Here is a 14,805-nt window from a genome sequence, read left to right on the forward strand (position 1 = left end):
GTACCAGACACAGGTGACAAGACACCACCTTGCTGACTGACTGACCCAGTACCAGACACAGATGACAAGACACCACCTTGCTGATTGACCTAGTACTAGACACAGGTGACAAGACACCACCTTGCTAACTGACTGACCTAGTACCAGACACAGATGACAAGACACCACCTTGCTGACTGACTGACCCAGTACTAGACACAGATGACAAGACACCGCCTTGCTGACTGACCCAGTACTAGACACAGATGACAAGACCCCACCTTGCTGACAGACTGACCCAGTACTAGACACAGATGACAAGACACCACCTTGCTGACTGACCCAGTACTAGACACAGATGAAAAGCCACCACTTCGCTGACTGACCTAGTACCAGACACAGATGACAAGACACCACCTTGCTGACTGACTGACCTAGTAATAGACACAGGTGAAAAGACACCAACTGGAGCACAGACCAATGACAGATGACACTACATGCAGTGAGGTCATGGATCAGACAGTACTATGTTGACAGGACTGCTATCTCCTGCTTGATTCCCAGCTTTGCCAGTTAGCATGTTCCAATAATGTCCGCCTCTTACTATAGTGCCCCTATTTCAAATGTCGTTATGTTTATTCCCCCTTCTTATGCTCTTGCTGTATAATTTGTTGGTTTGAGTTTGGTATGTTAATTTTGTGGCACACCAAGTTCTTGCATGATTATTTAGTTGTAGCCAACACACATTTAGCGACAGTGTAACTAGAAATAGTTTTGTATATTTTGATCCCGTGGGGTCAGACTAGATCCCCAGCAACCTGTGCTTGTCGTAAGAGGCGAAGTAATGGATAGGATGGTCAGACTCGGTGACTCGGTAGACTGTGTCATCGTAACCCGACGTCATGGATCGTTGCTCACAATATCTATCACTGGATTGACTTGTCCATACTGATTATTTACAGCCCGCCATCCTATAGCTCGAATATTGCTTAGTGCGGCATTAAGCTTTTAACAAATCTCTATTTAGTCTTAATGACCTTAAGTCTTGGGTCTTCTTCCTCATTCTATCTGTCTGTGTGTCTGTTAGTTTATAGTTATATTTTCACTGTCATCTCCCAGCCTATGTGTTCAAATATCCCAAAGCATCCTAAAAGGTATCACCAAATTTCAGCACCCAGTTGCACATGTCAGCACTACATCTGGTAGTTATGTAGTCTGTGTTGTCCCGTGTTGGAATCTTGGGAATATGTCCGTAGCCCATGCTTGTCAATAATGATGACTGCAGTGGGTATTGGTTGGCTGCAGTGGGTATTGGTTGGCTACAATGGGTATTGGTTTGCTACAGTAGGTATTGGTTGGCTGCAATAAGCATTGGTTGGCTGCAGTGGGTATTGGTTGGCTGCAGTGAGTATTGCTTGCTTGCAATAAGTATTGCTTGGCTGTAGTGGGTATTGGTTGGCTGTAGTGGGTATTGCTTGCTTGCAATAAATATTGCTTGGCTGTAGTGGGTATTGGTTGGCTGCAGTGAGTATTGGTTGGCTGTAGTGGGTATTGCTTGCTTGCAATAAGTATTGCTTGGCTGTAGTGGGTATTGGTTGGCTGTAGTGGGTATTGCTTGCTTGCAATAAGTATTGCTTGGCTGTAGTGGGTATTGGTTGGCTGCAGTGAGTATTGCTTGCTTGCAATAAGTATTGCTTAGCTGTAGTGGGTATTGGTTGGCTGTAGTGGGTATTGCTTGGCTGTATTGGGTATTGGTTGGCTGTAGTGGGTATCGGTTGCCTGCAATGGGTATGAGTTACCTGCAATAAGATTATTTGGCTACAATGGGTATTGGTTGGGTACAATGAGTATCAGTTGCCTGCAGTGGGTATTGGTTGACTGCAGTGGGTATTGGTTGCCTGCAGTGGGTATTGGTTGGCTACAATGACTGCTGACCACACTCACCTGTCACATAAGGCTATACCAAGATGTAATGGTGTTTCTGATAACTCATCCATTTCTCTTGTTCATGGAAATGTTAAATCACATGGTCATAATGTTTCTGTGACCAATTTTGCAATTTAGAAAAAGATGCAAATATATGTTTTTTATATCCCTGTACTTACAACACGGAAACACAAGTTTGTTTGCCTTGCCTGACTGTGTGTCATTTCATACCCTGACAACGGCAACCAGTTGCCAGCTTAGTTCTATGTGATAGCTGCCCCACTGGGACCCTGGGTTAGGATACATCGTCAGCAACCTATGATGGTTGTAAGAGTGAGTGAGTTAAAGTTTAACGTCACGTCGGCAATATTTCAGCCATATCGTGACGAAACAAAATTTGACATTAACAATATATTTTAAACTGTATAAAATTCTGCCGACGAAGGGCAGTAAAATAACTAGAATATCACAGATTTACATACAACTAGTTAGAGAGCATGTAAAAATATATAAAAACAGGCTATAGATCGCCAACAACTGAAGATAGATCACCACGCTAAGGTCCATGGGGACTTACAGTACTTTTGCTACCTGCATGGACCCCAGCAGGATTTACACCATCCCTTCATTGGTTGGCGATTATTGTCAATTTAGCCGAATTAAAAGAACATATATTCTGCGATTAAAAACGTGGTAGTAATAAATATACTGTGAATGACATGGACTTACATACCATCTCCGGGGGATCTGGTCGTAAGAGGTGACTTAGTAGACCGAGTGGTCAGACTCAGCGTCTTGGCTGATTGCTTGTCATCATACCCTGACGGTATGGTTTGTTGCTCATAATATCAGCCATTGGATTGTCTTATTGAGGCCGCCATCATTTAGCTAATGCCGCTACCAATTTATGTCATAAATGTCAGTGTGCCTATGCCTTAATACTGAATAAGACTGCCTCTGTGGTCTAGTGGTAGAGCGTCCGCCTGGAGAGTGGAAGGTCCGGGGTTCGAACCCTCGCCACGTCGTACCAAAAGACGTTAAAAGAAGATACTTGGTGTTAACCTGCCTCGGCATTAAGGGGCAAGCACTATAAAATTGGCATTAGTCCCGACTAGTACAAGCAGCCAAACACACACACATGCATGCACATCACTATAATCTTGGATGCAACATTAAACACCACCTCAACTCACCTCACCTCACCTCACCTCACCTCACCTCACCTCACCTCATAGTGAATAAAGAGCTGTATCATTGATTGACACTGTTTAATCATTTAGGGTTGTAATAAGTCCCAAACTTGTAACTGTTGAAATGCACCAGCGATCGCCACACATCTGATAAATTTCATAACTTCTAAAAGTGCACAAACAACATGCAAGCTAGGTATCACAACCAAAGATGATAAATTGATGAGATCAGTGACATTTGAAAAGATATATATATATATATATATGACGTATTGACATGTTTCAGACCAAGAACACTTCCAGTTAGTTGTGTCTGAGGATCAGGAAACAGCAGTATGACCTTCAACTTTTGACCTCTGTTATCAAGGTTATGACCCCATCACCATGACAACAAGGTCATTCAACCAAAGATGGCAACCAAACCTGCTATGACTGGTGGAGCACAGTGCTCTTCCAGTGTTATGTGTGTGTGCTGACAAGTGATGAATTTCTCAACTGGCATTCGTACAGCTCGTTCCTAAATATTGACAGCTGAATGCAGGTTAAATGGAGTAAGAACATATTTGGTAGGATCACGTGATCCTCCCTTTTTCAACTGTGATTGCCTATACGTGGACCATAAGAGAAACACTGTTCCATATGCAATATATTTTTCCATTAGCCTACATTTAGAGAACCAATCAAATTCCTTGTTGCCCCTTGATGGGGTTCTTATGACAATTTTGATTGGTGTTTATCTGTTTTATAAACTGTACAGCTCCCTGTTGTGTGTTTTATTTTGTATAATGTGCAACTTGTGCAACTGTGTGTTGGGTGTCAATGGATGACTTGTTCGACAGACATTCCACATCTTTCCCCCAAGCAGTGACACGGGGGTGAATTCCGATGGTTGTTTGTTTGTTGATATTTATTCATGTTTATTCATGTTTATTCATGTTTATCAGTTATGTATAACCTGTGACAGTGAATACTTTGAAAGTTATAACCTTAAAACATGCATGGTTTTTTTATCATTAATTTTCTTATTTCGTGTTTAGGTAAAACCCTGTTTTTCTTTTTTTATGATTCCCTGCCAGTTTAAATAGAGCTGACTCAGCATTAATCAGGATGGGACGTTTTGGTAAATGATGAGGTGCAAGACTTCAAGTTGTATCAGACTTTAAGGAGCTCCATTTTATTCAATTTCAACACCGGTTTTCAATACTTAAGATTTACCCATTTTTTAACATTTAAAAAAAAACTATTTTTATTAAATGCTCCTGGAACAGCTGACTGTCATTTATGCTGTATTTGTTATTCTAGCCAATGTTTCATCCAGGGTATCTTGGTTGGCGTATTGACAGTTTTACTATTTTATACGTATAGTATATCAGAACTGACAACCAGTTGATTGGTTCTTAAATTACAAAATTGATCTATTTCAACGAGGCATCGCACTTGTTTATATATGCTGATGTGTCTGTAAGGCTTCGCCTGTAGTGTAGTCTTGTCACATGTTCTCGTCGGGTTTTTGTCACGTCGATCTGATGTGCGAGCCGTATTCCCACCCCAAGTAATATTATAAGGCAGCTCTCTGTCTGAAATGTCCATGATTTTATGAAGACAATTCCTCATTCTCTAGGAATACAGTACCTAGCGCACTGTTAATGTCTGAATAATGATTTTAACACTACCAAGTGCCTCGTTAAGTGTAATATAGCCAAAATGTGTGTTACCCAACTTGTTATTCTTCGTCTTGCAGTAGTTGATTATAATTCAGTCTAGAAAGAAAATCAGAAATATTTTTCCAAACAGTATCATATTCCCATTTTGATATTTTCCTCGTCTAGAAACAACATTTTCGATTTTTTGATTTTCTGAATCATGCATTATGTAATTTGTATTGATAAGTGTTTATGATTCGACTGCAAGAATTTGGGATAACATAACCATATTGATACAGTTTTTTTAAAAGCAATTATTACTGGTTTCTAATATTAGATATATTACAGAATGTTTCTGTTGACTTTGATTAATGATTTGGTTTTATTTGTACAATTAATGATTGTCTACTCAGTGGATTTTCTGAAGGGTTGAATGCATGAACTGCGGAAAATGTGTATTTGTTTATCTGAGATGCGTATTTCTACTTTGTGATATATCATGTATAATGTGATGGTGGGTGTCAGTCATCTGGAATGATTGGCATTGGCACTTTGTTATTACACTTCCATATTTGGCTGGGTAAACAGTCACGCACTTGTCACTAGCCACGACCTCAACAGTGATTGGTCCAGAGTTATCCAATCAGCATCCACCAATAATGAATGCTACCAATCATATGTCACCTATCTGAGATCTAGGGCTGGTACCATGGTGACCCCTTGCATGTTGCTTAGCCTTTTGTCTTCTGATATTTGATTGGATGATTGTTGATAATGATGGTTCAATCATATGTGTCCTGGTTTCTGATTGGATGTATCCACTATGTACAGAGCAATTGACATTTCCATGAGGCACATAATACCATATGTAACTATTTTGTATTTATTACATTATTTTTTCATCTAAATATGTTATTGCAGCGACATTTAATCAGATTTGTAATATTCCTGTGTACTTACCATGTTTGATAATATCATGATCTTACTCTTTCACGAATTTCTTAATTAAGACATCTTAAACTAAAAAAAGTGGTTATTCGGAACAATTTTAATTTATACATTACAATATTTATATTTCACTATACAAAATTAGAACAGTGGATATAACTCCCATATTTGACCATAAAGTATTAATATTTTGCATAATACCATATTTATTCTCTAGGCCAGTTGTATGAGCACAGGTTCCTAGCTTTTATGTAAGTTTTCTGAAAATCAACCCTTTGAGATACAGCAGTTGATATAGAATATACTCATGGTATCTTAGGACTAAAATACTAGGGTCATGTTCCACACATCAGGCCATAGGAACAGGGCCCTTCGTAAGTCCATGTTGAAGCATGGGAGTTACGTTCATCTTAGCGCTATGTCCTGAGATATTTACAGTTGTCTTAGCGCTAAGATCACTTTATGGAACAGGGCCCTTCGTAAGTCTGTGTTGAAGCATGGGAGTTACGTTCATCTTAGAGCTATGTCCTGAGATATTTACAGTTGTCTTAGCGCTAAGATCACTTTATGGAACAGGGCTGTGGGAACATGCACACATGGTTGTGATTAATATTCAGAATTACAAACTTACAGGTAAATAAATATTCAATTTGTTTACATACTAGTGCTGAAATATTTTTACAATTTTGGGAAACAATTTGACTTTTGTACTAATGGCAGACATGGTTAGTTAAAGTTTCAAGAACAATTTCTCTTTGTGCTCTTGTGCCCATTATAATGGCATGGGTGATGATTTCTTAAAGATTTTTTGTAAGAGAGTTCTGGAGATGCACTGATTGTGTTATATACTGAAGCTCACCTGGCGTGTGTGAGGGACAGAGTACACTTGCACTAGGAGGACCACCACAGTGTTTGCCTTCCTCCGATGATTCACTTCACCTATCTGGATGTGCCAAACTGCTTCTCACTGGCCTCGGTCACCTGGTTGTTGTTGCCATGGTGACCATATGTTTCAATCACTATAAGAACCATCCCTCACAAAAATAAACCTCTGCAAAGATTTTGTTGTTATGTTATATTTGTGGACTTTGGGGTTGGCTGTGGTAATTCGGTGGACCCTCAGAAGTGAGGGGATATTGTGAAACGTATCTCTCCTTCCTGTCCGTAAAACATCTTGGTGTTTGAGGACACCTTGGGGCAGAAGGACATCTGTTGTGGGAAAACATCTTGGAGAGGGAGGACACCTTGGGGCGGAAGGACATCTGTTGTGGGAAAACATCTCGGTGTGGGAGGACACCTTGGGGTGGAAGGACATCTGTTGTGGGAAAACATCTCGGTGTGGGAGGACACCTTGGGGTGGAAGGACATCTGTTGTGGGAAAACATCTTGGAGAGGGAGGACACCTTGGGGTGGAAGGACATCTGTTGTGGGAAAACATCTTGGAGAGGGAGGACATCTTGGGGTGGAAGGACATCTGTTGTGGGAAAACATCTTGGAGAGGGAGGACACCTTGGGGTGGAAGGACATCTGTTGTGGGAAAACATCTCGATGTGGGAGGACATCTTGGGGTGGAAGGACATCTGTTGTGGGAAAACATCTCGGTGTGGGAGGACACCTTGGGGTGGAAGGACATCTGTTGTGGGAAAACATCTTGGGGTGGAAGGACATCTGTTGTGGGAAAACATCTTGGAGAGGGAGGACACCTTGGGGTGGAAGGACATCTGTTGTGGGAAAACATCTTGGAGAGGGAGGACACCTTGGGGTGGAAGGACATCTGTTGTGGGAAAACATCTTGGAGAGGGAGGGAAAACATCTAGGAGAGGGAGGGAAAACATCTTGGGGAGGAAGGACACCTTGGAGTGGAAGGACATCTATTGTGTAGGGGAGGGAGGACACCTTGGGCAGAAGGACATCTGTTGTGGGAAAACATCTAGGAGAGGGAGGGAAAACATCTAGGGGACGGAGGACACCTTGCCCAGAAGGACATCTGTTGTGTGAAATCATTTGGGAGAGGGAGGGAAAACATCTAGGGGAGGGAGGACACCTTGGCCAGAAGGACATCTGTTGTGTGAAATCATTTGGGAGAGGGAGGGAAAACATCTAGGGGACGGAGGACACCTTGGCCAGAATGACATCTGTTGTGTGAAATCATTTGGGAGAGGGAGGGAAAACATCTAGGGGACGGAGGACACCTTGGCCAGAAGGACATCTGTTGTGTGAAATCATTTGGGAGAGGGAGGGAAAACATCTAGGGGAGGGAGGACACCTTGGCCAGAAGGACATCTGTTGTGTGAAATCATTTGGGAGAGGGAGGGAAAACATCTAGGGGACGGAGGACACCTTGGCCAGAAGGACATCTGTTGTGTGAAATCATTTGGGAGAGGGAGGGAAAACATCTAGGGGACGGAGGACACCTTGGCCAGAAGGACATCTGTTGTGTGAAATCATTTGGGAGAGGGAGGGAAAACATCTAGGGGACGGAGGACACCTTGGGCAGAAGGACATCTGTTGTGTGAAATCTATATCTAGGGGAGGGAGGGAAAACATCTAGGGGAGGGAGGGAAAACATCTAGGGCAGAGTCAATATCTAGGGGAGGGAGGGAAAACATCTAGGGCAGAGTCAATATCTAGGGGAAGGAGGGAAAACATCTAGGGCAGAGTCAATATCTAGGGGAGGGAGGGAAAACATCTAGGGCAGAGTCAATATCTAGGGGAGGGAGGGAAAACATCTAGGGCAGAGTCAATATCTAGGGGAAGGGGGGGAAAACATCTAGGGCAGAGTCAATATCTAGGGGAGGGAGGGAAAACATCTAGGGCAGAGTCAATATCTAGGGGAGGGAGGGAAAACATCTAGGGCAGAGTCAATATCTAGGGGAAGGAGGGAAAACATCTAGGGCAGAGTCAATATCTAGGGGAGGGAGGGAAAACATCTAGGGCAGAGTCAATATCTGGGGGAGGGAGGGAAATCATCTAGGGCAGAGTGGATATCTGGGGGAGGGAGGGAAAACATCTAGGGCAGAGTCAATATCTAGGGGAGGGAGGGAAAACATCTAGGGCAGAGTGGATATCTGGGGGAGGGAGGGAAAACATCTAGGGCAGAGTCAATATCTAGGGGAGGGAGGGAAAACATCTAGGGCAGAGTGGATATCTGGGGGAGGGTGGGAAAACATCTAGGGCAGAGTCAATATCTAGGGGAGGGAGGGAAAACATCTAGGGCAGAGTCAATATCTAGGGGAGGGAGGGAAAACATCTAGGGCAGAGTCAATATCTAGGGGAGGGAGGGAAAACATCTAGGGAAGAGTGAATATCTGGGGAAGGGAGGGAAAACATCTAGGGCAGAGTGGATATCTAGGGGAGGGAGGGAAAACATCTAGGGCAGAGTCAATATCTAGGGGAGGGAGGGAAAACATCTAGGGAAGAGTGAATATCTGGGGGAGGGAGGGAAAACATCTAGGGCAGAGTCAATATCTAGGGGAGGGAGGGAAAACATCTAGGGCAGAGTCAATATCTAGGGGAGGGAGAGAAATCACCTACTGGAGGGAGGGAAAAGATCATTGGGGAATGACATCTAGGTTACTGAGAGGGAGCAGGGTTGCGCATGGCCGAACGCACGACAGTTCCTTATGCAATGTTGAAGATGGCAATGAGAGAGAGAGAGAGAGTTATGTACAGGGAAAAGGTAATTCATCTTACCGTGTTGCAACTCTCAGAATTGGAAGATTTGGAGATTATACTGGGGCTTCGATAGATCAGCATCAGTGATGTAAAACCACAAAGCTAAGGATTTGTTGTCATGTTAGTAAATGTCAGATAAATACTGATTATAATCCTAGGTCTATCAACACAAGACCTAGACCCACTTGCACAAAGCAACCTTAGCACTAAGATGATCTCAAATTTTATACATAACATTGACAGTGACTGACATCATGAGCATCAATCTACGCAATTGGGATACAATGACATGCATCACCCGTTAGTCGCTTCTTACAACAAACATGGGCCGCTGAAGACCTATTCTAAGACCAGAAGATGTGTCTGCATCTGTAGTTTAACCACTTTTGTAGAAACAATTCATTTACTTATGTGAATGATTTTTATGAAAGGATCAACGTGAAAGTTTTAGCCTTGGGGAAGCAATTGGAAAACCACACATCAATGCCATACAATGTTATACATTATACATTCATTGTTGTCCATTGTGGTACACTGTTGAAAGGATCGGGTGCCATAAGGGCCATTTTGGCCCCCTGGAAATGTGAACTTTATAATTTACAGAAACATTTGAAACTTGTAAGATTTATTCAAATGGCTGATAACTTGTTTATTCTTCTTCATTGCGCTTGTACTCGTATGTTCTTGACTTTTGACATTCTGAATACATAGGTTTGGCTAAAATAAGTGAAAAAGACTGATTCATGAAATTCATGATAAAATCTATATGTGATCAAGTCTTTGACCCAGTATGTTTTTATATTACATGCTTGTAATGTCTTTACTACACATCCTAAGTTAATCAGATAGGATCAAACTCATGGTATTAAAATATTAGAAAATTGATGCAGGCAAAGTGGGTAAACATTCCCCAGGCCACATATCGGGATATGATTGCATCCACTGGACCTGGATCCAGTCAGTTTTGGACTCTAATGGTGGCCATACAAGATATTGAGAACAGATGACCTTCACCTTGAAAATCTACATTCCGTGTTTGCCAATGTCAATGACAATGATATGTGAACAATCGATTACCATCTGTTGATTATTTATATGATATATTAAATATACATCTAAAATCACTTTTGCGTTTCCTTTTTTGTAGAGTATAACTTTAGAAACGCTATGTTTGGTGCTTAATGACACTATGCCATTTGGGGATTCCAGGTTTGAATTGGTATAGTATGCTGGTCGTCAGGGGCGACTTACTGGTCAGTCTCTCCACCTTGGTCGACAGCGTGTGATCGTACCACATCAACATGGTTCGTTTTACAATCACTGGAATGTCTGGTCCAGACTCAGTTAGTTACGAACTGCTATCATACAGCTTGTATATTGCCGAGTGAGGCGTTAAACAAATACAAACAAACCACTACCGATTTATTTCATAAATGTTCTAGTCGCCTTCACACTGAATAAGGCGACTAATGGGATCGGGTGGTCAGGCTCGCTGACTTGGTTGATGCATGTCATCGTATCCCTATTATGTGGATCGATGCTCATGATGTCAATCACTGGATTGTCTGGTCCAGACTCGATTATTTAAAGGCCGCTGTCACATAGCTTTAATATTGCTGAGTGCGGCGTTAAACAACACTGAGTGAGTGAGTATGGATTTACGCCGCTTTTAGCAATATTCCAGCCTTATCACGACGGGGGACACCAGAAATGGGCTTCACACATTGTACCCATGTCGGGAATCAAACCCGGGTATTCGGCGTGACGAGCGAACGCTTTAACCACTAGGCTACCCGACTGCCCTCGTTAAACAACAAAAATACAAACTGTAAAAAGAGATGATTAATTGATTGACACAATGTTTTGTCATGCCTGTACATTAAGGGTTTAATGTGGATACTCCGCTCAGACACAATGTCCCGAGCAAATCAATCCTTGTTTTATCCCCGTAATTCCGAACGCCGGGCTGGGTAAAAACAAGTACAATATTTAAACATCTCTTGGTATGACATCAGCATTGACGTTTGAGCTGGCCTTGTTGACAGCACAAATCTTGTAACACACGCCGGTCTCTCTCTCCCAGCTATTCCCGACCCGTAAAGATCCGGGGTAGAATAGGTCTTCAGCAACCCATACGTGCCGTAAAATGCGACCATGCTGGTCGTAAGAGGCGACTATCGGGATCGGGTGGTCAGGCTCGCCGACTTGGTTGAAGCATGTCATCGATCCCAAAGGATCGATGCTCATGATATCAATCACTGGATTGTCTGGTCCAGACTCGATTATTTACAGAACGCCGTCATATAGCTGGAATATTGCTGAGTGTGGCGTTAAACGACAAACCAACCAACCCAGCTGTTCCCGTTTTGTCAAGAGGTAGTCAATACACAGCTCGAGGCTACCGTTGATTACCTATACGTCTCTACCTGGGTTGTTTGTTCGTTGTACACATGGTGCTCCCTAACGGACATATTGGACACCAGGTGTTGGCAGTACTGGTGTCAGTCCAATCGAGGGGATAACAGATGACAGGCTCTTTGAGGGAGTGCCTGTCAAGTAGATTCAATCTCGAGACAGCTAATGTAAACAGGGAAAATAATCTTTAGCCCATATTTTCGGCCATGAATGTTAAGAATAAATGTCATTGATTTATTTAGATTTGTATACTGACTTTGAATAAGTCTGGTTGGTCGGGGTTGTACTACAGATATTTTCCCTTGGTATCTTTCGCTGTACTAAATGTACTCTAACAAAAATCAAAATATACCCACCGCCAAAAGAAACGCAAACCATAGAAACATATAGAGACGTATATACGTTAAGAGGAGGCAGGGGTGGCCCAGACGTATAAGGCGCCGCGATTCGTCCCTTGGGTATGCCAGAATCCTATGGTTGTGGGTTCCAATCCGGTTCGCCCCGATTATGTTTCTAGGTTTGTCGTGGGTTTCACCGATGTGTAAACGTCTGAGACCTGCATCACTTCGGGCTTTCCTCCCACGTTAAGCTGACAAGCCGCGATATAACTGTAATACTGTTAAAGCGGCATTAAACCCAACTCACTCACTCATATACGTTACGAGGGCTGGCTGAAAAATTCTAAGCCTAAGTGGGATATCTCAATCGGATTAAAACAAACTTTTGCCACCAACAAGTACAATCATTTAATGAATCATAGACATAAGAACTGCAACTGTAGTGTTATTATTGTCTTTGTACCAGACCATCTTGTGAACCTACCCATTGAAATCACCAGAAATGGAAAAAACTGGCTATAGGGCAGTCATCAAGTACCTGCAAACTGAAAGTGCTAACTCCAACACAGATACATGCTGGCATGGTCTCCACTTTCGGGGATGATGCCCCTTCCTTTTCCACTGTAAAGAAGTGGGCTGCGGAATTCAAGCGTGGCAGAGAGAGCCTTGACGATGACCCGCGTCCAGGAAGGCCTTCAACAGCAACCATTCCGGAAAACATTACCCGGGTGCATGACATGGTGATGGCTGATCAACGATTGACCACTCGACATATTGCCAGTGTTTTGGGCATCTCTCCAGAGTGGGTTGAGCACATTATCACCAACGAGTTGGGAATGACAAAAGTTTCTGCAAGATGGGTGCCAAAGCTCTTGACAGCGGATCAGAAACGTGTCAGATTCCTGACGTCCCGTGATGCCGTTTTGAAGCAGATCCCGATGATTTTGTGGCCCGATTTGTAACTATGAATGAGACCTGGATTCATCACTTTCAACCAGAAACCAAAATTCAGTCTAAACAATGGAAGCATCCGGAATCACCAGCCCCCCAAAAAGCCAAGTCGGTTCTTTCTGCTGGAAAGGTGATGGCTTCAGTCTTTTGGCATTCCAAGGGTATTCTGCAGATTGACTATCTTGAAAAAGGCCAGACTATCAATGGAAGATATTATGCTGACCTACTGAGAGAGTTGCCTGAAGCTATCAAAGCTAAGCGACGGGGAATGCTCACTAAAGTAGTCCTGTTCCACCAAGACAATGCTCCTGTTCACAAATCGGTGGTTGCCATGTCAGCGATGCATGATTGTGGCTTCGAACTCATTGACCATCCCCCTTATTCACCCGATTTGGCCCCGTCAGACTTCCACCTGGTTCCCAAAATGAAAAAGGAACTAGCCGGTCGCCATTTTCCTAGTAATGATGACGTCATTTCCGCTGTGAATGTCTTTTTTTAGGGTGGGTGAAGAAAATTTCTTCTTGACCAGCATCCAGCTGGCAAAACTGTGTAAACCTGGAAGTGGACTATGTGGAGAAATAAATAAAAACCATCGACTTGGTACGGGTCTTTCACAGTTAGGCTCAGAACTTTTCAGCCAGCCCTCGTAAGAAGACCTGTTTCCATGTGTACTACTTAATGACAAAACTCACAATCAGTCAAGTGTTACCTCAGAGTGTCTGTATTCTTATCACGATATGCTGCACGTGATTTCAAAACATATCACGCTAATCCTGCACGAGACAAATGGTGCATCTCGAGTCATGGATCTATGACGTCAAATGTGATGCGTTCATGAATGTCGTTTGTGCATCGAGCCAATCTAAAATCTAAAATCTCTTGAAAATGAGGAATTCTTTATATATTAACCAATATGTGTGGTTTTCGTGTTTCTTTTGTCGGTGAGTATACAATGTGCAAAACCAGTTAGGAAGTCGAGACTATGCCAATCTGCGGAGAAACAGTTTCAGGCCTTGTGGGATAGACTTGTCCTGCGTCATTACCAAGCTGTGTATATTAACATATTCCAAGTTGGTGGTATCTTGATGGTGCGATGTCAGCTGTGACCCAGTATTTTTTTCAAAACTGTGACAGGTAGCCCCGTCGTTTAAGCTGCCGCAATTCACCGAGCAGAGTTGCTTAGTCACGCCAGAAACCTCATCATCGTGGGTTCGAATCCAGGCAGTTATGTTTCTAGGTTGGTTAGCACCGTACACGTGCTCGTTGGTTTCATCAAAGTTGTGAACGTCGCAGACCTGCATCAATTCGGGCTTTCCTCACACATTAAATTGACTGATTTGAAAGGAATACTGTTCAAAGAAGCGCTAAACCAACTCACTCAAAACAATGCACTCATACCATTACATTCATACGCATGAACACACTGCGCATAATGAAGATGGCATATAGCATGAGTAGGTCACAGCCATCGGTATTCGCATTCGCCATGAGCCTTGGTTTGTCAGCATAGAGGTGGAACAGAGACGACCTGTGACACTCCCACTCACTATCCCTACTCTCTCTGATGTAACTCAAATTAGTGGGCATTAATTCAACCACTTACCGTATTCGACATAATAAGCATTCAGGGCGCTCTCAAAATTAGAAATAGGGGCTCTTATTAGAATATTATTTTGGTAAAAAACAACAGAGTTGAAAGATCGTAAATTTCGTGGTTTATGCTGACAGCTTGAAATGTTT

At 42.7% G+C, this 14,805-nt stretch overlaps 1 protein-coding gene across 6 annotated transcripts in view; it reads left to right on the forward strand.

The window, feature by feature from the left end:
• The window catches only part of LOC124115238 (diacylglycerol kinase zeta-like), a 178,814-nt gene extending 172,067 nt beyond the window's left edge, over positions 1-6,747 (forward strand). For all 6 annotated transcript variants that reach the window (XM_048402440.1, XM_048402439.1, XM_048402443.1 and 3 more), the window contains one exon: positions 3,382-6,747. In XM_048402440.1, the coding sequence (XP_048258397.1) occupies positions 3,382-3,412 (31 nt within the window). In that variant the 3' untranslated portion in view covers positions 3,413-6,747. The remainder of the gene's footprint in view (positions 1-3,381) is intronic.
• Positions 6,748-14,805: the final 8,058 nt, after the last annotated feature.

The sequence above is a fragment of the Haliotis rufescens genome, unplaced genomic scaffold, assembly GCF_023055435.1.
Source record: "Haliotis rufescens isolate VD_foot unplaced genomic scaffold, xgHalRufe1.0.p SCAF_26, whole genome shotgun sequence".
NCBI classification, from domain to species: Eukaryota; Metazoa; Mollusca; class Gastropoda; order Lepetellida; family Haliotidae; genus Haliotis; species Haliotis rufescens.